This window comes from Convolutriloba macropyga, chromosome 7, assembly GCF_964194025.1.
Source record: "Convolutriloba macropyga chromosome 7, txConMacr16.3, whole genome shotgun sequence".
NCBI lineage: Eukaryota > Metazoa > Xenacoelomorpha > Acoela > Convolutidae > Convolutriloba > Convolutriloba macropyga.
The window spans coordinates 37,004,552-37,029,910 of NC_134474.1; the positions used below are offsets into that span (position 1 = coordinate 37,004,552).

The 25,359-nt window shown below is 39.5% G+C and overlaps 3 protein-coding genes across 3 annotated transcripts in view; all 3 read left to right on the plus strand.

Annotated features, from left to right (window-relative positions):
• LOC142342839 (small nuclear ribonucleoprotein F-like) overlaps positions 1-25,359 on the plus strand; it is a 537,554-nt gene that overhangs the window by 10,022 nt on the left and 502,173 nt on the right. The window lies entirely within an intron of this gene.
• The window catches only part of LOC142342838 (vesicle transport protein GOT1B-like), a 456,129-nt gene that overhangs the window by 10,022 nt on the left and 420,748 nt on the right, over positions 1-25,359 (plus strand). The gene's annotated exons all lie outside the window — the stretch shown is intronic.
• On the plus strand, positions 1,366-7,546 carry LOC142342247 (18S rRNA aminocarboxypropyltransferase-like). Its single transcript, XM_075393514.1, has 3 exons — positions 1,366-1,691; positions 6,674-7,012; positions 7,188-7,546. The coding sequence occupies exons 1-3, from the start codon at positions 1,414-1,416 to the stop codon at positions 7,315-7,317; spliced, it is 747 nt and encodes a 248-aa protein (XP_075249629.1). The 5' UTR covers positions 1,366-1,413; the 3' UTR covers positions 7,318-7,546.

Genomic DNA, 25,359 nt, shown 5'->3' on the forward strand with positions numbered 1-25,359 from the left:
TTGCCTATCGATCTATGAGCCAATGAGTTTTTTAAAGCTTGGAATTGGGTTACTGGATAGCCTCTAGAGTTATAGAAATGATTCTCAAGATATTTATATCACAAATTTCAGAAACAATTTCTGATAATTTGCAATTGATTTCTTTTCTGAAATTTTTTGGTCATTTTCGAGTTAATCATCGATCTTCAAGGGCCAATGAATATTTTTCAGGTCTTTCAGATATAATACTGGACCGATTTCAGAAACAAAAGATGATTTTGAACATATTTTTGAAATAGGTATTATTAAAGAGAATAAATTTTGCCTAAGGTTTGAAAGCTTCGAGTTTTAGCAATGAGTATATTTTGTTTAGTTTTGATTCTTTTAATTTCTCAATTTTTCGAGATGATTTTGTTTGTTTTCTGTCTGGAATTGTTCAATTGATCTGCTGGTCAGGTAGAGTATTTCTGAGTTTTTCATTCAATTCTTTGAATTGTATTTCAGGACTTGTCCTGTTATGTTTTTTTATTTCGTCGTCATGATTTTTGTTACGACCATATGACGTCATAGCCACTTTTTGTTCATTCGATCATGCAATTTCAACTGAATTGCATGTGTGAACGTCATTTTTCTTTCTTAGTGGAGCGAGTTTTTTTGTTCATGCGCGTGATTAAATTTTTGGTCACACTGGACTTACCTCGCTCTCAAAAATGACTTCCTCACTTTGAAATTGACTTTTATTCATTTTAATTCAAAGAGATAAGGTCAAATGGGTGTGTGTCACTCTAAATGAAGGCTATTTGAGATCAGCTAATAGCAGCAGCAATAACTTATACAGATTTTTAATCAAAATATAACAGATCAGCCTTCAATGAAAAGACGAATTTTTTTGGTCTGTCTTTTTTACTGTTTTTTTTAGACTGCCGATCACGAATCTATTGCGGCTATTTTCTGGCAATCTGCCAGCTATGTTTGAGGATTCCCAGCAAGCTGGATGGCACTCTCCCCATACGGTCAAGTGAAAATACCATATTCTGCCTCGAACCGAAGAATTTTTGCAGGTTTTCAGAATACTGAGAGCAACAAATTTCCAACTGCAATCTCTGAAAATCGTTTGAAATTTTTTTTAGAAGTTTTGAAGCATGGTTTATTTTCGGTTAATGGGGGTATAGGTTGTGCGACCATTAAGCTGGAAGGGGAATATAATGGGAAAGACCAGTGAATTCTGCTACGTGGATTGTAAATTTCGAAAGCCGGCGTCGCATCTTGAAATTTATAATTGATATGGTTGGTTGTCATGGTTGCTTTTTCGATTAGTTGAGTTGACTAGAAATTATCAGGTCCAACTAATAGCGACTCTCTGTTTGCCAGAATTAGGACGTAACATGCCAGTTTATAATACTAATTGGTGATGTTTTTTCAGATGCTACTCCTATGTCGGGTTTCTATGGTGATTATACCGGTTGGAGTAAAAATAAGAAGTGGCGGGAAGCCAAACCAGAAAAAGCTGAATTAAGTGATAACGATTCTTCTGAAGGTGAAGACAGTGTTCTGACCACTGATGTGCAGCTTGCAATGTGGGATCTGGGACATTGTGATCCGAAAAGGTGTTCTGGTAGAAAGCTTCAACGTTGTGGATTTGTCAAACCTCTCAAATTGAAGCAGCGGTTTAACGGAATCATTCTTACACCCAATGCTGCGCAAGCAATTAGGTAGTTTCTAATAAGTTCACGAGGTCGTTTAATTGCTCTCAAACGAAGTTTGTCACAATTATATTAGTCCTGTCGGTCTTTTTTTAATCCGATTTTTCGCTTGACCGATTTTTCTCTGACGCTTTTGTTTTTTTCATCCTCAAAAATGGGATAAACAGGCAGCGGGCATTAAGTTCTCTTAGAGCCTTTCAGCTCTGTTTCAGCTGAAACTGTTTTGGAGACTTATACTTATGGTGTAAGTATAAGTCTCCAAATAGCTACCCCCCCCCCCCCGCCCCGTTTATAGCTACCCCGCAAATTTATACTATTTTGCACAATTTTTCAAGCTTTTTGAAAATTTTTGTCATGTTTTCTAGTTTTATTAGCCCTAAGTGTCAAGGAACATCCTTTAGGTTTTAATAATAGGTTACTGCATAGTTTCTAGTGGTAATGGAATGGTTTGAACATTTTAACATCACGAATTTTAGCATTTTTTTTGATAAAACATGCAATTTCAAATTTTTTGACATTTATTTTTCCTTATTCAGGTCTTTCCAGACCCACGGGCCAGAAAAACTTCTAAGGAGTTCGTTAATAATTTACTGACCAATTTTTATGGGCAATTGAATAGTTTTTCAACTTTTTACTGTCACAAATTTCAGCAATTTTTTAATAAAACTTGCTTTTTTTCAAGATTTTTTGTTGAAAAGTTTTGTTTGTTTTTGTTTTTTTTTCAGCCTCAAGAGGCAAGGAACCTCCTTTAGGGTTAGGAAATAGGTTACTGTATAATTTCTAGATGTAATGGAATGTCTTGCAGGATTTTAACGTCACGAATTTAAGCATTTTTTCTGACAATTTTTGCCATTTTTTTTTACAATTTTTTGATATTGTCATTATTCAGGCTTGAGCCTCAAGGGTCAGAAAACCTCCGTTAGGGTTTGATAATAAGTTACTGGAACTTTTTTTGGTCTTGGATTAATTTTCAACTTTTTTAATATTACAAGTTCTAGCATTTTTTTAAAAAAGTTTTCAGTTCTTTGAATTTTTTTTTTATTTTTTAAGTTTTTCTAGACTCAAGAGCTGCAGAAATTCCTCTAGGGTTTAGTAATATATTACTGCATTGTTTATAGTTGTAATGGAATGTTTTTCAAGATTTTAGTATCACAATTTAAGCAATTTAATAAAGTATTTGCAATTTTATGTTTTTGGCACCAGGGGCCCTGGGACCTCCTAGGTTTGATAGTAAGCTGCTGCATAGATTCTTGAGTCATTGGAATGGTGATCATTATTTTTTACGACCAGTTTTAGTAATTTTTGGATAAAATTTTAATTTTTTTCCAGTTTTTGGAAAATTTTTATCATGTTCAAAGTGTATGGATCTTTATGAGCCAGTGAAACTATTTCAGGCTTGAAAGAGGGATACTGGATAATATCTTGAGACAATGAAATGGTTCTCAAGATATTAAGATTTTGAATTTTTGCAAGATTTTGTTAAAATTTACAATTGCTTACAAAATTTTTCATATTTTTGTCCGTTTCGTATTTTTTGAGTTTAACGACCATTACTGGACAACGAAACTTTTTAAGTCTTGGAGATGAGTTACCTGACAGAAATTTTGTTCAAATTGTTTCGAACGTTTTTACTGCGAGGTTTCAATCTTTTGTTTTTACTTTTGCCCTTTTCAGTTTTTTTTCTATGTGATTTATTTACTAACAAGGCTAGAAAACTAGAAGTTGCAACTAGAGTCGAATCCCATCATGGGAAATATTCCGATATCTCTTTCTTTTTCGGTGGGTTAGGGTTTCTTTCTTTCTCTTTCTCGTTCACTTTATTTTCTCTCACTCTATCTCTCTTTTTTTTTGTTGATGCCGCACTTCAGCTGCTGTAATGTGGCGTAATATCATCTCTGATCCTCATTAACAATGATTTATAGTAGAAATGTTTTTTTTTCATCTTAAATGACTTGTTTTACAGGCCGTTTTTAGGAAATCATTGTTAATTGCTTTCAAAAAGCAATTTCTAGCAAATATGTTAATCCTGTTTGTCTCTTTTTTGCAAATTTTCGCTTGGCCGATTTTTTGTCGGACTCATTTGACTTTCGTCTTCAGAAACGGGATAAAGGGGTAGCGCCCAGTTTGCATAACTTCTCTTAGAGCCGTTCAGCCCACTTGTCTGCAAGTATGCGATTACCAGAAACTGTTTTGGAGACCTATACTTATGGTGTAAAATTGACTTATGGTCGGGAAATTGACTTATAACCGACTTATGGTCGGTTCTTAGAAATTGATCCCACACCCCCACCCACCTACCGCCCCCACATCAGTCCGCACAATCTGTTTTTACACCCCCGCTGCGCTCACCTTACGCCCTTCAATTAATCGAAAGCTAGCCTCACTAAACCGTGGCTAGTTATTGATCAAGCCAACCGCTCGTGGGTCGTTTGCGAGCAATTCGCCCGACATTAGTTTATTTTCCTTTTTTTAATTGCAGTGATAGCTGAGCGAAGCAATCATTTGGCCTTCTGTTGCTTATTATGAATCCAATCCCAGAATAAAACTTCTCATACTAGACTCTGAAAATGGGGATATATTCTGGTTCGGTCTCCAGTGTCTTATGACCCCATTTACAAATTATTTGTTGTTATATAACACGTTACTATGTGAAAATAATGAACCAGAGCCTGGGTTTCATAAAACATATTTTCCCACTAATCTCGGGCGACGAAACATAGATCCGAAAAATGTTAATCAAATAGTTAAACGCTCTTCCGCTTTCAAAATACCGTTTCTATCTTAGCGAGCAAGACTTCAGAGATGGCCTGTGTCTGAGATATGGATGAGACATTAAAAAAGTTATCTAGCAAATATTCCTGCGTTAACATAATGGTGGGTATACAAAGTTACGTCTCAATCACATCAGTGATACTGTTGCCATTTTTCTAGACGAAACATACCATGACGATTAAATCGAGACCCATCTTCAGCCGAAGGCGAGTTCTTCCCGAGTAACACAAGCATGCTGATGATTATGCTAGACTTGACATCAAAGACAGGTCTATGTGAGAATTCCTCCATCCATTCGTTGTTAAGATTTTCAATACACTAGCAATTTCTTGTCCAAAAAGTTCGCCAGATGCTTGCAAGTATCACGAGTCTATTAAATGAGCGAATTACGAACAGCGCGTGATTGACGTGCATAGCACATTCAACCCGCTGATCCCACACGGCAGTGCAGGACCTACAGCAATAAAATCAAACAGGCGGCCGCTAAGATAAGCCAAAAGCGCAAAGAACCGTACGCCGTCGTCATCCGGACAAAGATCGGTTTCACTCTTCTTCGAAGCTGTCTCTTCTGCCTCTAAGGGTGTTGGTCGCTGCGAAAAGCGAACCAACCTAAAATTCATCCTCTACAATTGATGATTGCCAATTGAAGGGTTTTGCTCGCGTATCGACTGAGACCCCCCCCCCCCCCCCCCCCCACAATGTTTTACCCTGTTATGTTTCCCCATAGACCCTCTTATGTCTTACCCTTTCATATTTCAAATTTGATGATTACCAAGTGAACGGTTTCTTTTTTTACCCTGCGCTCGAGTATCGAATTAGACCCCCACCATGTTTTCCTTCCTTATTATGTTTCACTATAGACCTTATTTAACAGTCGTAATACCTGCTTGTTCTTTGTCTGCATTAGTCATATGCCCGAGCATAAGTTTTATACATGGTTCTTCATGTTATCGAATTGGCAGATACATTCATTGTTCGTTTTACCGAGCTGTAAAAGGATTTTTCGTTAGCATTGAACACGGTAACGGCTTTTAATTCATGGATTGCGTCTCTGAGTTTTCGTCGTCACGTGTTTTTTTAATTGTTCTGTGAGACTATACGCCTTTCGGCTGTTTTTTGTCCAATTTTGTAACGTTTTTCTCTTGTCTTAATTTGATTTATTGAAATAAGACTTTCTGTGCATTCTCAAAAAATTCAATTCTGCGTTTTTGATAAATCATTTTTTTGGCCGTAGGTTTTTGGAATCTGATGAAATTTGTCATAATTGCAATTTAAGCGATATTTTAACAGTTTTTGGCAAATTGTTTTCGTTCTAACTTTGATTTCAGTTTTATGTTGGCAGGGAAATGGTTGGAATGATGGCAGTGAAAATCCAAGGCTAAATAATGAAATCTACTGGTTCTTCTACGTTCTAGTTTTGTTGCCAATTTTGAAATTTATGGAAGTTTCAAATGAAAATGTTCTCAACATCTGTTGATTTCTCGAAAAATTCTATAAGAGGCTATGGCCATAACCTTAGTTTCATTTGGTCAACTTTTATGAACACGTCAAGATATAATGCAATTCTAATTGCTCTCAAACTGAGTCGGATATTGGTTGGAAATACTTTGCTTTTTGTATCAATCTGTTTCCGTTGTCTTTTCCTGATTATTGTAAATTTTGTCATATATTGAAATCATTTTATGTAAGATTTCTCCAACAAGAAAGAACTATTAGTTGATTTGGGAGGCCAAAGCTGAAAATGTTTTGATTTTTTGGACCTAAAATTTTGTATTCAGTTTTCCTTTTTGCGACAGGAGTTAAAATTTGCAGCAAATGGTCTTGATTATTGTGGGGATGCGGAGAATGGTTGTTCCTCGACAAAAGTAATGATTTTGGGCTTCAATGACGTTTACGATGTAGGGAGATTCCGGCGCTTTGATTGATTCCGGTTATTTTCCGGCTCTTTCAAATTATTTTTTGTTCATTAATTCATGCAGTTTTATACTGACTTGTATGCGTGACTCCAAGTGTAATTACTTTTACTCCAATTTACTCCAATTACAGTCAAGTTTTGATTATTACTGTTAATATGAGGTCAAATGACTACTTTATGGTTATTTGAGGACAGTTTTGAGGCCTCTCACCAGGCATAGCAATACGTTTATTACAAGTGTTAAATGAATAAGATTTTGAATTTTTTTCTCAGTCCGCAATTGACTATGAAATTTTTGTTATAGTTCCTCTGATGCTGAAATTGTTACGAAGAAAGGGATTGCCGTCGTGGACTGTTCATGGGCTAAATTGGAGGAGACGCCATTCCACCTCTTGAAAGGATCTCATCCGAGGTTGTTACCCTATTTAGTAGCTGCCAATCCTGTCAACTACGGCAAGCCTTGTACTTTATCATGTGTGGAAGCTTTAGCAGCTTGTTTGATCATGACGGGGCATGAGCAAGATGCTGAACTAATTCTGAGCAAATTCAAATGGGGACCTAGTTTTGTACAAGTTAATTCGGATCTGCTTCAAAAATACAAAAGTTGTAAAACGAGTATGGAGGTGGTTGCAGCTCAAAATGAGTAAGTATTTTCGTCACAAGCTCAAAAATCACTCGACCTTAATCGTTCATCAATTAGTTAAATTTGATTCAGAACAAAGCCTGTTCTCGAACAACTTAAATTACGTTGTTCAGTCTAATGTCACGTTTTATTGAATAGTAAGTAAAGTTTGCCATTTAGGTAGCTTTGTTTTTAGATATCTAGAAAAACTGGAGAGTGAGTCTAAAAATGACCGAGAAGTGTTGTACCCTTCTTCTAACAGCAGCAGTGAGGGTGAATACGAAGAAGAATATTCTGAACAAGTTGAAGACTTGGATATCAAATAGTGTGCTTGGCTGAACCATATTGTTTTTCCCAACGATTTGCTTCAAAAATGAGGTGCTCGCCCAGGACGAGTTCGGAGTGGAGCTGTGAGGACTTGAAATTGATCGGAAATCAACGAACTAGAAAATTATCTACAACTTATCTTTAATTGTGACAATTCAAGTATTCGTTATCAAATTACGAAACAATTGCAAGATGAAAGGTTCATGAGTTAATTGAAAGATGGAAGTACATGTTTTATTTGTCTGTAATATGCGTACTTGGTTTGGCAGCTGAAGCTATGGGTTTCGGTCAAAAATTTGGAATGACAAGATAAAGTTGATCTTAGACTATGGCTTATATAGCTATAAAATATGAACATACTATTATTTGTTCCCTGAGATTTTTGGCAATAATTTGCCCTACAGTGAAAATTTTGAAATTACTTGGTCCTGCTGAAACATTACATTATCAAGAAGAAGAAGAATTTATTTTTATTTATCAGCTTGGTATCCAAGTCGTAAATGAAAAACATTGAAAAGCTCCCAGAAAATGTCACAAAAATGGAGTTTGAATGAAAAGTTATCTACAAAGATCGGCTTGTAAAACATTATTTCCATTCAGTCGCTATATCGAAATCTATGATAAAGTGTACCTGCTTGCCCTTAAAAAGGCAATTACGGCGGTGACTCTCGAAATTTATACTGTTCAGAAAAATATTGCTCGTCAATGCAGGCGAGGAGAATTGAATACAAGTAACAATGCAAATTCTTCATGAGGCCAATTTTTTTTTGTAAAACAGTGCTTAAAGTCCATGCAAAGTTTATAGGTCATATGAGTTAATGCACAATTGTAAAATTTTATGGGGTTACGTGCATAAGTGGCACACCAACAAAGCATATACAAAAAACGTTAACCGCAGATCTAGGCGATGAAGCATCAAATTTGGCTATCTGAAAGGGAGCAATCCCGGAAGAACGAAAAGATCTCCAAATACAAATATACCACTATTTAACTTTTTGAAGCCTTCGATTTGCTTGATAGGATATGATTCAAGTTGTCAGCTTCCATCCAATTAGTTAAATAATTGCATGGACTACTGCTCTGACATTCAGAATTTGAAGCAGTTTAGTGGCTTCAGTTGACTACGTAACGGGACATTTGAAGTCAAATGAATTGGGTTGAGGTTAATATAATTATCCTAGTTCCTTCGTTCAAGTGGAGCTAATAGAAGCGTGTATTGTTCGAAGTCCATCGTGAAACATGTCCCTTAAATAAGCACGTTAAAAATAAAGGACATTGGAGTCTCCCATTATAGCCCCCCCCCCGCAGCTTAGTGCCCCCTAATCAGTGCCCCCTAAATATACCATAGTGGGAGGAGGAGTAAATTGGGAAAGACCCGGATATTGATACGAAACAATGATACAAAGGCATTGACCGTATTGTCTTAAACTAGGGTAACCAATATGGGATTCAATCATCAACACGAAAAGGAACCAATTTCAAAATCGACCAAACAACGCCATACTAGTAATAATAATAATAATAATCGACTGTGTAAATTACCGGACAAAGACGTAAATAACTAAGGTGAAATGCTACCAGTAAAAGCTTGCAAATATTGGTACAGCATTTATTAGCCACCCGTTGTCAGAGCCATCGAACCAATCATCGAACGGATCTAACATCTTTTGCGCCCCCAGCTTAGCGGACATGAATCTTCTGTGCCCCCCACCCCCGAGAACGTGCCATTTTTTACGCAGTAACGTGCTATATAACAAAAATGGTTTTTGTGAGGGGGCATAAAAACGGGGGTGGGGGCAAAAAACACTGGGTGGGGGCGAAATAGATCCCATCGAACTACTCTGGCAAGCATTTATCGTCCTATGACACCAGTTATTCATGCAACTTATCGACGCCACGTTCACGAAGGGTACAGACTAGTACAAAAAATCAATCAAAATACAGTTTGTGAGAAACCAAAGCAGGCTATCAGCGTGGAACAAAAGGGCCACGGGAAAAATATCAGAGGATGAACAAGACACTGTCACGCATTGAACGTATCCTAAGTGCCCAACTGGACCAGCGTCACTCTTTTCCATAACATCACTGTTAACCACTGATGCATTATCTAACAACATGGTTGTTAACAAAATTTCAGCTCGACCAAATTCAAAAAGGTTGAATTGGTGTTTATATACAGAAACTTTCCATCAAGTTGTGGATTAAGAAGACAGTTAGCAAGTTTGCAGTTACCCTTAACATAGCTCAAACAATAGTTTAGTCTCTCAAGTGGTCTCAAGCAATTACTGATCAAATTGGTACAATAAAATTTTCGGTTAATTGAGTGCTCAAAATTGTGGGAAATGGTTAAGCCACTAGAAGTCACGGAAACCAGGCTTTTTCGGCGACTCTTGTCAAGCATTAATGTATTAAATAATTGCTCTCAAATGAAGTGCGTAGCAATTATAATCGCCGCAGTCTTTATGGAATTCTTTGCTTGTCTAATTTTGTCAAACTCATTTGACTTTTCGTCCTTCGAAACCGTATAACAAGTAACGTTCGGAGTGCACTAATTGGTTCTTAATCTTGAACGTTCGACCTTACAGTTGCCACCTCCCTCCCCCACTCAACTAACAACACACCCCTAGTCCACCCTCTTCCACCTAGCGGTTTGGACCACCCTCTCGCCCAGCCCTCTAAACCGTGCCCCAGACACCATGGTCCGCTTACCCTCTTTGATACTTGACCATCTATATTTAATTTAGTGCAGTAAACCTTAATACGATGCAATAATTTATTTCTTATTTATTTGTCCTTCATTCCATTATTTTTTCAGATCTCTTTTCATGTTTCCCGCTTGTTAGTTGTCTCCTGTTCACACTTATTTCATTTCCCGCTGCATGATCAGACTTGTTTGTTCATACTTGTTGTTTTATTGACAACCAATTCAGTTCATAATCTTGTCTTTTTAATTCAAATTCAGTAATCAGAATCTTTTTTGATTTCGCTCCGCAAAGTTGAGCACATAAATAAAACAAGCATTTTGCCTGGTGAAACTCAATCCTGTTTTTGAAATCATTTCTCTGCGCCGCGAAGCCGATACTAAAACTGTTGTGTCGGGATAATGCCGACTATCAAGATTGCTGAGAATGGCTATTATTAGCAGCGAAAAGACTAACGCGAGAAAGACTTAACTAACTCGAAGCGTCTACACTTCATTCGTATAAGACACCTTGTGCACTTGGCTATTGCGCTCCGATCGGAGCTTATAAAGAATGATTGGTGCAACCAGTTCCTAATAAGTGCGAAAAGCACAGCCTACATGTTTTCAGATAGAAATTGAATTAGTATAATAACCTAGAGAGTTTATGAGTGTTAATAATAATATTTTTAAGTTCCTGGTTGAACTGTGAGCTTGGTGATCACCACACACCCCCGTCGAGGAAGAATCAATTTTATGGTTCATGTGTTAGTCCGGATTTTGCTTGTTCGCCTATGCTGTGTTCCGACGTGTCGGAGTTGCTTCCTGGGTTGGGCGGTGTGCAGTCCATAGGGCATGCAGGTGCTGAAGTGTTTTCCCGAGTGGGGAATGAATGAAATGACGCCCTATGAAAGGACGGGTTTGACTCTTGTGAGTCCGAAGACAGAATTACGATAGATTGTCCGAAGGATGACCAGTTGGGAAATACCCAAAGTTTAAGCCTAGGAGGAGTTTCGGCGGACGTGTCCACGAGGTCGATTACTGTTGTTTCGTTATTGGTTGCGGACGCGGGTAGTTATGATAGTGTGTTTTCAATTCGCAACCTCTTTATGCTTGCCTCAGCCTTGGATTTGTGGATGTTGCGCAGCGGTGTTGACTTTGCGATTGTCGCGACTGTGCTTTATGCTGGGGTTGTTATAATGAAATCTACGGCTTAGAGTTCCCTGGGGAGCATGATTGAAAGATTCGAGTGGTCGGCTTTTTCTTTAGTTCAGAGATTTTGATTGGGCTTTGTGAGAGTTCGAAGACTTTGCTTTGCTTTAATGCCGCAAACTTTGCTTTTGTCAGCTTCGTATGGGCTGTTTTGCGTGCTGCTGAAATAGTGGCCCTTTTTCGAATATTCTTTTGGGTACCTCTTTGGGCTGATTTCGTAGACTTTCTCTTTGTTATCATTTTTGTGGGTTGCGTGCGTGCCATGCGGCTGATGGGTGATATGCTCATCGAGAAAGTTGCTGTCGGGAATGAGGATGATCCGGGATTGTCGACTGGGGTAGATCTACCCTGTTGTTGTGGAAATAGCTATGTCGTTGTTACGTATTACTGTGTTCTTTCGATTAGGTTTGTCGATGGTTATGGTGTGGGGGTATAATCTACAAAGGTTCCGTACGGTATTATTGAACATAAGGGTTTTAAGGTGCCCCGAGTTTCTGGATTTCGCCTCCTATTGGTCTTACGCTCTAGGTTGCGTCTGGTTTGATCTATTTTTGTAGTTCTATCACCTATTTGAAATTTAAATTTAGAGGGAATTATTGTACCCCTATTCATGGAGTTGACAGGAGCGTCATCTGAATCCGATGTTTCTGCGGTCCCTGATTCCATGAGGGAGGTCGTTGCATTGTGTGATGGTTCTTCGGGCCTGTATTGTATATCCAGGTTCGCCTCGGAATTTTTGTCCCGGTCCCAGATGGCTGCCGGTGTCAGAGTGGGGTTTCGTAGCAGCCGTTCATCTAGGTAGAATGATTTATTTTATTGTATGATAGATTATTGCTGTTAGGTTTTGTAAGTTGATTAGAAGTTTCTGTGTTTCGAGGCCTACCGGAGTGTGCTTCGAATGGAGAAAATTTTGTTACCCGGTTCGGGATTAGCTTAATTGATCTACGATTTCCGAAACTTTTCTGCTTGTGTGGTGTTATTCCACATGGGGTCATGGTGTCAATGTTCATGGAAGCGAGTCTTCGTTTTAGTGTTCGGATTAAACGTTCTACCATGCCTGATGCCCGATGGTCGTGAGTTGGGGGAAACTAGTTTGATGTTTTTGTGCTTGCAGAAAATTTTGAAGGCCCTTGATTTGAAGGCCTGTACTTGATTGCAGCGTATGCTGCGCGGTATTCCGCGAAATGAGCAGTACTGGTTTAGGAAATCTATTGCAGTTTGTGTGTCGCAATTAGTGTTTACAAAGGCTGCTGGATATCTAGAAAACCGGTCCACTGAGGCTAAGATATAGTGTTCAGTATTAGGGTTTGATGAGTGCTTTAAGGGTCCGGCAACGTCTATTTGTAGTATGATGATAGTTATGATAGTGTGCTTTCAATTCGCAACTTCTTTATGGTTGCCTCAGCGTTGGATTTGCGGATGTTGAGCAGCGGTGTTGATTTTGCGATTGTCGCGACTGTGCATTATGTTGGGGTTGTTATTATGAAATCTACCTCTTAGAGTTCCCTGGGGAGGGTGATTGAAAGATTCGAGTTGTCGGCTTTTTCTTTAGTTCAGAGATATTGATTGAGCTTTGTAAGAGTTCGAAGACTTTGATTTGCTTTAATGCCGCAAACTTTGCTTTTGTCAGCTTCATGTGGGCTGTTTTGCGTGCTGCTGAAATAGTGGCCCTTTTTCGAATATTCTCCTGGGTACCCCTTTGGGCTGATTTCGGAGACTTTTTCTTTGTTATCATTTTTGTGGGTTGCTTGCGTGCCATGCGGCTGATGGGTGATATGCTCATCGAGAAAGTTGCTGTCGGGAGTGAGGATGATCCGGGATTGTCGACTAAGGTGGATCTACCCTGTTGTTGTTGCGAGCGAGACGGTCCTGTTGGAGCTCACTAAGGACCTGGGGCTTCGGGATTCTGCGCGTTCTCCGAGCGGGCGTCTTCCCTCGCTTCTACTCTTTCTGCTAAACAAATTTTCTATCTTAAGTTTTTTGCTGTTGTATTCTCCTACAGTTTTGCATGCAACAAATTTTGTTAAACGAAGTTTGGGTTCCGGGGGTTTAGGTCGAGTTTTCGTGGAAATAGCTATGTCGTTGTTACGTATTACTGTGTTCTTTCGATTATGTTTGTCGATGGTTATGGTGTGGGGGTATAATCTAGAAAGGTTCTGTACGGTATTTTTGAACATAAGGGTTTTAAGGTGCCCCGAGTTTCTGGATTTCGCCTCCTATTAATCTTACGCTCTAGGTTGCGTCTGGTTTGATCTATTTTTGTAGTTTTATCACCTATTTGGAATTTAAATTTGAGGGAATGATCGTACCCCTATTCATGGTTGAGTGGAGCGTCATCTGAATCCTATGTTTCTGCGGCCCCTGATTCCATGAGGGAGGTCGATTCATTGTGTCATGGTTCTTCGGGCCTGTATTGTATATCCAGGTTCGCCTCGGTATTTTTGTCCCGGTCCCAGATGGCCGCCGGTGTCAAAGTGGGTTTTCGTAGCAGTCGTTCATCTAGGTAGACTGGTTTATTTTATTGTATGATAGATTATCGCTGTTAGGTTTTGTAAGTTTATTAGAAAGTTCTGTGTTTCGAGGCCTACTGGAGTGTGCTTCGAATGGAGAAGTTTTTGTTACCCGGTTGGGGACTAGCTTAATTGATCCACGATTTACGAAATTTTTCTGCCTGTGTGGTGTTATTCCACATGGGGTCATGGTGTCAATGTTCATGGAAGCGAGTCTTCGTTTTAGTGTTCGGAGTAAACGTTCTACCATGCCTGATGCCCGATGGTCGTGAGTTGGGGGAAAATTAGTTTGATGTTTTCGTCCTTACAGAAAATTTCGAAGGCCCTTGATTTGAAGGCCTGTACTTGATCGCAGCGTATGCTGCGCGTTATTCCGTGAAATGAGCAGTACTGGTTTAGGAAATCTATTGCAGTTTGTGTGTCGCAATTAGTGTGTACAAAGGCTGCCGGATATCTAGAAAACCGGTCCACTGAGGCTAAGGTATAGTGTTCAATATTAGGGTTTGATGAGTCCGTTAAGGGTCCGGCAACGTCTAATTGTAGTTCCTCGTTAGGCTCTTTTAATGTAGGAAGGGTCCCCAGTTTTGCTTTCGATGTAATAGGTTTTTGGGTTCTTACCTTGGTCGAGGCATTTTCTGCAGTTTTCAGTCCTGAGGGCTATAGTCCGGCGGATCTGAGGTAACCAGATGAAATTGGCAAGTCGAATGATCCCCATGGCCCGAGTGTGTACGGTGGACTGCATTAACTACTAAATTTTGTAACTGATATTGAATGGCTAATTTGCTGTCGTAAATAAGACAGCCCGATGGGGCAACGGAAAGATCTTTTCTCAAGCTGTATTGGTATTTGGATAATTGTTTTAGTTCTCCCCACCAGGCTTTAAGGAGTTTAATATTTTTTGTCCTTGAAGGTTGCCTCTGCGAGGAATTCCTCGCCGAAGACGCGGGAAAGACTACGGCGGTACTCTGGTGTGTTTTTGTTTTCGTACTCGAATAGGAGAGCATGTCGGGTGTCGTCAATTGGGTAGCGGCCTAAGCCTACGTTGGATGTTGGGGGGGGGGGGCAGTCGTCAGTTTGTGTGGATGCCGATACAGGTGTAGGTTAAGAGACGCGTATGGGGTGTTAGAGTTAGTTGGGTTCATTGTCTTAATGAACTTTGGAGCCCTTTTGCGTTTAAAGAAAGGAATGTCAAAAGTACTTAAGTGGGGGTTGATTCGAGTAATAACGTTGATCTTTTTTAATGTATTTGAATTTTGAAGTGCTAAAGAAAGAGAGTAAGAAAACGACTGTATTGGAGTAATGAAATGGCAAAAAGCGTTCGTTTTAATTAGTGCTAGCTTGTTTTCTCTGCTACGTCATTTGAATTGTTTCTCTGTTACGTCATTTGAATTGTACGTCATTTGAATCAAAACTCTCATGACTCCGAATGGAGAGTTTTGATTGGCTGAAAATGTGTTTTCTTTCTTCGTTAACGAGTGTGAACGTGAATTCTTTAATTCTGTTTACTACAAATAGTTCGTCGTCCAAACTGATTGGGGTGTTTAAGTAAGGTTTCCTACTCAGATAATGCGTAAAACCCATTTCTTTGCCAGGTATAAGATGTATGGAGAATGTTTACGGAAGTAATCCATCTACCCATCTGGAGAGCCTGCTTTGGCGGGATTTGTTGCCCCTATTGAATATTAGAGCCGATAAGCGCACTGTGTTTTCTGTGATTAGTTCGAATGTTGACCCTAAAAAACAATATATAAAATGTTCTGTGGCCCATACTGCGTACGAGTAGCTCTAGCTCGTTTGTGCTATGTTTTAGTTCAGCTTCATTAGGGAAGCGACTGGCGTAGGCTATGGGGAAACATCCCTCTGGGTAATGTTGTTTGAGTACTGGCCATTGCTGCTTGCGTCGCATTTTAGTCGAATGTTTTTTTTGTTTATCGAAATGTTTTTCCTCTGTTATATTTGATATTTGTGTTTATATGTTTTCAAGTGCTTTTGTGTGAGAGTAATTCCACTGTACTTGGTGTTCAGTAAATTTTCCTTTTCAACAGTGGCCCAATTGGATCAAGTAGGCTTGCTAGATTACGGACGAACTTTATTAATTGATGAACTTGGCCCATAAGGGATCGGAGCTGGTTGAGGGTATTCGGGGTTTTCAGGTTTAGGGTTGAATCCGTCTTCTTTACTGTTGGGGTGATGCCCAATTAGGTGATTTCGTATCCAAGCCATGCTATGTTTGATTGGGCGAATTCACATTTTAGATTTTTATGGCAAGGTTTTCTTTGTCCAAACTTGTTAGGACTTTATCAATGTCTGATTCGTGGTCCGAAGTTGAGCCCTTAGTGATAATTAATAAATCATCTCGGAAGTTAAATTTATTGTGAATGTTTTCGAGTGTTCGGTCTAGAATTTTTTGAAATGTAGCGGGCATAAAAGAGAATCCGTAAAAAACGTTTACGAATTGGTATGGCCTGTGGATTTTCCCCGAGGATGTTAATGTATGCGTATTTCAGGTCTATTTTTGTGAATAAGAACTTGCCTGGGGAGTTCTTGTTATCTGAGATGTATTTCGCTACGGAGTCCATTAAGTTGTATATGGACTGCATTTTTGTATTTGTTCTTCTCTATCAAGTCGTTGAGGAGTTTTGAGTCTATGGCTATTTTTATGTATTTGTCGTGTTTTACTGTTATGAGGACTGGGCTTATGAATACTTTGTCTGAGCATCTATCTATCTTAATGATCTTTTTGGTATGAAGTAAGTGTTTGATTTCTTGGGCCTGTATTGCCTGGATATACAATACAGGCCTCATGGTTCTTCGGGCCTGTATTGTATATCCAGGTTCGCCTCGGTATTTTTGTTCCCGTCCCAGATGGCCGCCGGTGTCAAAGTGGGTTTTCGTAGCAGTCGTTCATCTAGGTAGAATGGTTTATTTTATTGTATGATAGATTATCGCTGTTAGGTTTTGTAAGTTTATTAGAAAGTTCTGTGTTTCGAGGCCTACTGGAGTGTGCTTCGAATGGAGAAGTTTTTGTTACCCGGTTGGGGACTAGCTTAATTGATCCACGATTTACGAAATTTTTCTGCCTGTGAGGTGTTATTCCACATGGGGTCATGGTGTCAATGTTCATGGAAGCGAGTCTTCGTTTTAGTGTTCGGATTAAACGTTCTACCATGCCTGATGCCCGATGGTCGTGAGTTGGGGGAAAATGAGTTTGATGTTTTCGTCCTTACAGAAAATTTCGAAGGCCCTTGATTTGAAGGCCTGTACTTGATCGCAGCGTATGCTGCGCGTTATTCCGTGAAATGAGCAGTACTGGTTTAGGAAATCTATTGCAGTTTGTGTGTCGCAATTAGTGTGTACAAAGGCTGCCGGATATCTAGAAAACCGGTCCACTGAGGCTAAGGTATAGTGTTCAATATTAGGGTTTGATGAGTCCGTTAAGGGTCCGGCAACGTCTAATTGTAGTTCCTCGTTAGGCTCTTTTAATGTAGGAAGGGTCCCTAGTTTTGCTTTCGATGTAATAGGTTTTTGGGTTCTTACCTTGGTCGAGGCATTTTCTGCAGTTTTCAGTCCTGAGGGCTATAGTCCGGCGGATCTGAGGTAACCAGATGAAATTGGCAAGTCGAATGATCCCCATGGCCCGAGTGTGTACGGTGGACTGCATTAACTACTAAATTTTGTAACTGATATTGAATGGCTAATTTGCTGTCGTAAATAAGACAGCCCGATGGGGCAACGGAAAGATCTTTTCTCAAGCTGTATTGGTATTTGGATAATTGTTTTAGTTCTCCCCACCAGGCTTTAAGGAGTTTAATATTTTTTGTCCTTGAAGGTTGCCTCTGCGAGGAATTCCTCGCCGAAGACGCGGGAAAGACTACGGCGGTACTCTGGTGTGTTTTTGTTTTCGTACTCGAATAGGAGAGCATGTCGGGTGTCGTCAATTGGGTAGCGGCCTAAGCCTGCGTTGGATGTTGGGGGGGGGGGGCAGTCGTCAGTTTGTGTGGATGCCGATACAGGTGTAGGTTAAGAGACGCGTATGGGGTGTTAGAGTTAGTTGGGTTCATTGTCTTAATGAACTTTGGAGCCCTTTTGCGTTTAAAGAAAGGAATGTCAAAAGTACTTAAGTGGGGGTTGATTCGAGTAATAACGTTGATCTTTTTTAATGTATTTGAATTTTGAAGTGCTAAAGAAAGAGAGTAAGAAAACGACTGTATTGGAGTAATGAAATGGCAAAAAGCGTTCGTTTTAATTAGTGCTAGCTTGTTTTCTCTGCTACGTCATTTGAATTGTTTCTCTGTTACGTCATTTGAATTGTACGTCATTTGAATCAAAACTCTCATGACTCCGAATGGAGAGTTTTGATTGGCTGAAAATGTGTTTTCTTTCTTCGTTAACGAGTGTGAACGTGAATTCTTTAATTCTGTTTACTACAAATAGTTCGTCGTCCAAACTGATTGGGGTGTTTAAGTAAGGTTTCCTACTCAGATAATGCGTAAAACCCATTTCTTTGCCAGGTATAAGATGTATGGAGAATGTTTACGGAAGTAATCTATCTACCCATCTGGAGAGCCTGCTTTGGCGGGATTTGTTGCCCCTATTGAATATTAGAGCCGATAAGCGCGCTGTGTTGTCTGTGATTAGTTCGAATGTTGACCCTAAAAAACAATATATAAAATGTTCTGTGGCCCATACTGCGTACGAGTAGCTCTAGCTCGTTTGTGCTATGTTTTAGTTCAGCTTCATTAGGGAAGCGACTGGCGTAGGCTATGGGGAAACATCCCTCTGGGTAATGTTGTTTGAGTACTGGCCATTGCTGCTTGCGTCGCATTTTAGTCGAATGTTTTTTTTGTTTATCGAAATGTTTTTCCTCTGTTATATTTGATATTTGTGTTTATATGTTTTCAAGTGCTTTTGTGTGAGAGTAATTCCACTGTACTTGGTGTTCAGTAAATTTTCCTTTTCAACAGTGGCCCAATTGGATCAAGTAGGCTTGCTAGATTACGGACGAACTTCATTAATTGATGAACTTGGCCCATAAGGGATCGGAGCTGGTTGAGGGTATTCGGGGTTTTCAGGTTTAGGGTTGAATCCGTCTTCTTTACTGTTGGGGTGATGCCCAATTAGGTGATTTTGTATCCAAGCCATGCTATGTTTGATTGGGCGAATTCACATTTTAGATTTTTATGGCAAGGTTTTCTTTGTCCAAACTTGTTAGGACTTTATCAATGTCTGATTCGTGGTCCGAAGTTGAGCCCTTAGTGATAATTAATAAATCATCTCGGAAGTTAAAATTATTGTGAATGTTTTCGAGTGTTCGGTCTAGAATTTTTTGAAATGTAGCGGGCATAAAAGAGAATCCGTAAAATCCGTTTACGAATTGGTATGGCCTGTGGATTTTCCCCGAGGATGTTAATGTATGCGTATTTCAGGTCTATTTTTGTGAATAAGAACTTGCCTGGGGAGTTCTTGTTATCTGAGATGTATTTCGCTACGGAGTCCATTAAGTTGTATATGGACTGCATTTTTGTCTTTGTTCTTCTCTATCAAGTCGTTGAGGAGTTTTGAGTCTATGGCTATTTTTATGTATTTGTCGTGTTTTACTGTTATGAGGACTGGGCTTATGAATACTTTGTCTGAGCATCTATCTATCTTAATGATCTTTTTGGTATGAAGTAAGTGTTTGATTTCTTTGTCGGTTAGGTGTAGTAGGACTCGGCGACCTTTATGTTGGAAGAGCTGTGTTCTGCTCAAGCGTTGACTTAGCGATATGGGTTTTTGAGCTACCTTCTAGTACATTAGTGGGGAATTTTTTTTATTATGAGGATTTGAATACGAGTATCCGAATGGATATGGTGTACGTTCATACCTTGGCGTTGTGATAGGGTGAAGCCGAGTTTTCCTAGGACGTCTCGTCCGAGTAGATTGAGCGTTTGGGTCTCGACTACCAGTATCTCGTTGTCCTTTGCTTCCCTGTTTCCTGACTTTAGTTTGAGTTGTATTGCGCCAAGTATGGGGATTTGCAGGTTATTGAAACATCTGTACCGTGGGGGACATTTTTTGGGATTTATCCACGTGGAGTTTTTGCAGTTGCAGTTGCGTAATTTTTTCTGGGCTTCTTCGTTGAGGAAGCTCCTGGGGCTGCCCGTTCTGGCTATCCAGTCAATTTCGATGTTTTTCGTGTCCAAGTTTCGACGGATAGTTCGGGTAAATATTTGGCGGGGTGTTCATTATTGAATTTTTTGGATCTCACGAAGTTCACAGTGTTCCAACTGTTGAAATTTCTTGGATATAATATGTGCTCTCTGGATCCATCGTCTCGTTGGATGGCTCCGTTTGGGTGTCATGCTCAGGGTTGATTGAAAACTGTGCATTTGTTGTCTCTCTTATGTTCCTTACTCTTCGGGTTTGTGGAATAATTTGCTGGGCAATTATTTGTTGGCTTTGCCATAGTATTGTTGCGGATCGGAACACCTTGCTTTAGTGTCAGATCTTTTTGCATAGGTTGCATTGTACTTTTTTTGTCGGGCATACTTGGAGGTGCTCAGGGGTGAATTGCACACCGCATCTTCTACACGGGTTGAAGGGGTTCGATATTCGTTGTCTCTGTTGTCTCCTAATATGTGTACTTTGTCGTGGGTTTCGTTGAGGGGCCTGGCTTCGTTGTACATAGGATCAGGTAGGAGGAGTGGGTGGCGGTTTAGTTGGTTATTGATTGCTTTTTGATTCTCTTGTCCGCGTTTGCGGTTGACCGCGAATTGTAGGACTTGTAAGGGGTTCAGTTTTCCATGAGGAGCTCTCTCTGTTTATCAGCATCGGACATGAAGGCAATAAATAGGTCTTTTTTGAGGTTGTCTTCGGCTGTTCCCAGCCTACAATTTGCTCCGAGTGCTTTGAGGCGACAGTGAAAACTCTCCAATTTCTCGTTTTTCCGTTTGCATGTGAACAGGAGGAAGTGGTCGTAGGTTATGTTTCGCGGGCGGGTAAAGGATAGGGAAAGTTCGTGGGCGAGCTCAAAGGCGGATATTTGGTCCATTATTGAATGGGTAAAGCGTTGGTGGTAGATCCTTTGTCCTTCCGTTCCTATGCTTAAGTAATTGAGACTCTTAACTTTTGTATCCGCGTCGTCCTATGGGATTCCGTCTACTGTTGGGGCCTTGAATTCTATTGATTTACACTCGTTCCCAATCGACTTTCCGTTTGTTATTCCTAAGTTCGGTTGGGGGTTCGTAAGTGGGTTCTGCTGGGTAGAAGAGGTCTTTTACCTCTTGCTTTTTTCTTAGGAGTGAGTCCACGTTGATAGAGTCCTTGGCCATGATGGCCAATTTAAGTGTCGATGCCCATGTGGGCCATTCGACCGGGGGTCCATACCGCTATCCCAGAAGAATTTATGCCCACTGGGGAACGTAGTAACGGTACTGGTGCTGACTGCGCCATGTTGTGTCGGGATCATGCCGACTATCAAGATTGCTAAGATTGGCTATGATTTGCAGCGAAAAGGCTAACGCGAGAAAGACTTAACTTACTTGAACCGACTTTACTTCATTCATATAAGACACTGTGTGAACTTGGCTATTGCTCTCCAATCGGAGCTTATGGAGAATGACTGGTGCAACCAGTTCAAAATAAGTGCGCAAAGCGCACTAAATATTTACAGACAGAAATAGAATTAATATAACAGAATAGAGAGTTTATGAGTGCTAATAATAATACTTTCTTGGTTGCAGTGTAAGCTTGGTGCTCAGCACAAAAAAATAAAGTACGACATGGCGCAGCCAGCCAATAAACCAACTCCGGTGCGTATCGATAATTTTTGCGACAAACCTACACCCGACTCACCTCTCCCTAGTGAAAAATGGAGTCACAATACAGGTTAGCCTTGCTAGCTAAGGATATTATCGTCTTGGATGCATGTCTTGGCCGTAAACTAGAAATGGTAGAAAGGCCACTGGAACCCATATACAAAGAAAAGATAATTGTTTCTTCAGCACAATCGGAACGGGAACCTAATGCCCGAAACGCTCAAAAAGAAAATAAACTGGCAAAGTAAATGCGTAAGACGGATAGAAAACGGCAATGTGTGGGGATAAACCATGTTCGATTACCGATCGGAAAACCGTTTCGTTGCACTATCTCAGCGTCGGTGTAGAGGGGAGCCAACTTCTTAAAAGAAAAAACCAACATATCATGGTGGATACTCTTTCAACCGTGGAATTTTGGCAGACTGCGGAGGAGGCATTCATCAGACCCCGAAATAAAACGTTCGATAGACACGTTTTTCTCATCACGAAGAACTCCGAGCAACATTTGAACATTTCTATGAGAAACTTGAAGAACAAGCCGAAAAATGTGACGTCGAGAATAAAGAAAGGTCGCTAATCAGAGATGTCATCAAAATGGATCTCGGGATGCAAAATTAGCATCAAAAACATGCTCAAAACAAAACTTTTGTTCCAACAAGCGTTAACGCAATACAATATCCCGCAGTACTTGCTCTTGAGTTTGGTCTCTCACAAAAATTTCCACAGACAAAGCTTTCGCCAACCACCATTTGAAATAGAAATTTCAAAGGAAAAACTTGTAACAATTGTGGTTTGCTCAATAAATTTGACAACTTATGCAGAAAACAGAAAACACGAAATGCCCCAAAACTGAAAAAATTGGAGAGCACATCAGAAGAAGAACCTCATCCCGAGGACTCAGTGAACTACTTACACTCATCGACAGTACTGTATGAATCAGTGTGAGGACATATTCCATTGACCAATTCATATCGGGGGTAAAATTCGGTCCCCGGTAACAGGTAATGGCTGGTATGTGCCATTTACCACTATCAAAGTTGTTGATGATGATCTCCAACAACTCATCAGTCGCGATCTCTTCGACCAACTTGGACTTGCGGTCACACAGTCCTCAAACCAAAATGTAATCAAGTGATTAAAATTTTACCATTTTGCGCGATTAAAGATAAGATAGCCCTACAATTTTCAAATCTGATATCTCGAAGTGCAAGATCAATAAATCAGGTAGAAAAATCAAAATTTCACAAACATTTTCCACCATGACACCAAAAAAGGTGACTCATACATATTAATCTACAATATATAGTAATTTCAAAGCATAGAATACTACTCGATGACAACACGTCACAACACTTACAAATTGCCCAGACAAGTATTTTATTTCAGTTACTGTAGTTACTGTTAAGAAAGATCAACCTCTAAAACTAGCACTTGACTCAAAAATCCCTAAAAAGCGATACAAAAAATAAATATCAAATTCCCGACACTGATACACTAATCGATTCCATATCTCATTAAATTTGTGATCCCGCGTCACATAGCACTAAATATTTTTCAACTTAAGATCTCAAAAAAGCATATAGCCAACTAAATCTAGATCCTATAACAGCCAATCACTGCAACTTTAACATGATAATTGGCAATATGATATTTTGGTATTTAATAATTATTTTTGTGTATCGCTTTTTTAAAGATTTTTGAGTCAAGTGCTGGTTTTAGAGAGTGGTCCTTCGTAGCCGCAACTACAATAGGTGAAATAAAATACATACTTTTGGGTAACGCTTGTATATGGATTTTGGAGTCAAGTGCCAGATTTAGAGATTGATCTTCTATAACCGTAACTATAATAGGTGAACCGTAGCTACAATAGGACTCCAAAATCCCTAATAAAGCGATCCACAAAAATAAATTTTTTAATTCCCCCTATTGTAGTTACGGTTCCGGAATAACAATCTCTAATACTAGCACTTGACTCAAAAATCCGTAATAAAGCGATAGAGAAATATAAACATCAAATGCCCGACATTGATACCGCGTCAAAAATCACTAAAAAATTTTCAACTTTAGATCTTAAATTTGCATATCGCCAACTAAATATGGATCCTGAAGCAGCCAATCCCTGCGATTTTAACATAATAGATGGCAATATGACGGGCACATACCGACTTAAAACTTGATTCCATGACCTCACGAATATGCCTGCGAAATTTCAAAGAGGCATTGGATTACACATTAGTAGGATTGAAAAAAAACTACTGCTTCCTAGACGACATTTTGATTGTTAGCAAAGGATCACAAAAGGAACATAAAAAAATATGTATTTGTCTGTCTTCGCAGATTTGATGAGGAAAATCTGAGGACTAACCTTCCCAAAAGGCATTTCGCAAAACTACAAAAATAGATTGGCTTGGTCACCACATTTCACAAACAGAAGTTTTGCCAACCAAAAGTACACTATTTAAGCAAATAAGTACACTTTCCTGGTTCTGAACACTATATAAGTAAATTTATCCAAAAGCTTGCATAAAATAGTCGTCCATTACGCCCTTTTTTACGAAAATCTATTAAATATGTTCGGACTGAAAATAATGAAAACAGTTTTCGTGAAAACTTGAAATAAAGAATTGCATCGCAATTGCAACTGAAAATTGCCACTATAAACCGCAACTCGAAACACGAGTTAAATAGGTTGCTTCAGGTGCCGGGCTCGGCGATTCTCTAGAAAAACTAACTGTAGACGGGTGGAAACCATTTCATTCATATTTAGGTTAATATTTACCCCCTGTGATACCTGACTATCTGTATTTATTTTTGTGCAGTAAATCTTAATACGATGCATTAGATTAGTTGATATTTTTTGCACTTGTTCTATTATTTTATTCAGATCTTGTATCATGTTTCCCGCTAGTTAGTTTTCTCGTGTTCACCCTTATTTCTTTTCCTGCTTCGTGATCAGACTCATAAAGTTCATTTCATAATCTTGTATTTTTAATTCAAATTCAGTAATCAGAATCTCTTTTGATTTCGCTGCGCAAAGTTGAGCACATAATTAACATAAGCATTTTGCCTGGCGAAATCCAATCCTGATTTTGAAAGTGTGTCTTTGCTTTCTAGCTAAGGAGAATAACTTCTTGGATTCTTTTCTTGGTCTTAAACCAGAAATGGTAGAATTGCCGCCGGAACCCATATGCGAAAAACCGATCATTGTTTTTCAGCAAAATCGAAACGGGAACGTAATGCCCGAAATGCTCAACAGTAAAAAACTGACAAAATAAATGCCAAAGAGTGATAGAAAACGGCAATCTGTGGGGCTAGACCGTGTTGTCGATCGAAAAATCGATTCATTTTAATATCTCAGCATCGGTGTAGAGGGGCGCCAAATTCTAAACAGAAAGAATCCACACATCATTGTGGATATTCTTTCAACAGTGCAATTCTGGAAGCTAGCGGAGGAGGCATTCATCAGAAACCCGAAATAAAACATTCGATAGACATATTTTTGTCATCACGAAAAACTCCGAGGTGAAATGGTTGCACATTTTTCTGGAAAACGTAAAGAACTAGCGGAAAATTGTGACATCGAAAATAAAGAAGAGATGCTAATCAGAGATATCTTCATCATCAACTTGATCGACCCCGAAATACAAAAAGGAGCTATTGAAACAGGAATACTCTCGAGTTGGCCACTAACGTGGATCTCGGGATGCGAAACTAGCATCAAGTACAAGCTCACAACAAAACCCTTGTCCCGACAAAGGTAAACGCAATGCAATATCCCCCAGTACTCGCTCTTCAGTTTGGTCTCTTACAAACAATTTCCACAGACAAGGCTATCGACCACCA

Bases quoted from the DNA above. Each gene is read 5' to 3' on its own strand.
- LOC142342247 (XM_075393514.1), top strand. From the start codon at position 1,414: ATGTCGGGTTTCTATGGTGATTATACCGGTTGGAGTAAAAATAAGAAG. The intron at 1,692-6,673 runs GTAGTTTCTAAT...TTTTTGTTATAG, and splicing joins AATGCTGCGCAAGCAATTAG to TTCCTCTGATGCTGAAATTG. The intron at 7,013-7,187 runs GTAAGTATTTTC...CTTTGTTTTTAG, and splicing joins GTGGTTGCAGCTCAAAATGA to ATATCTAGAAAAACTGGAGA.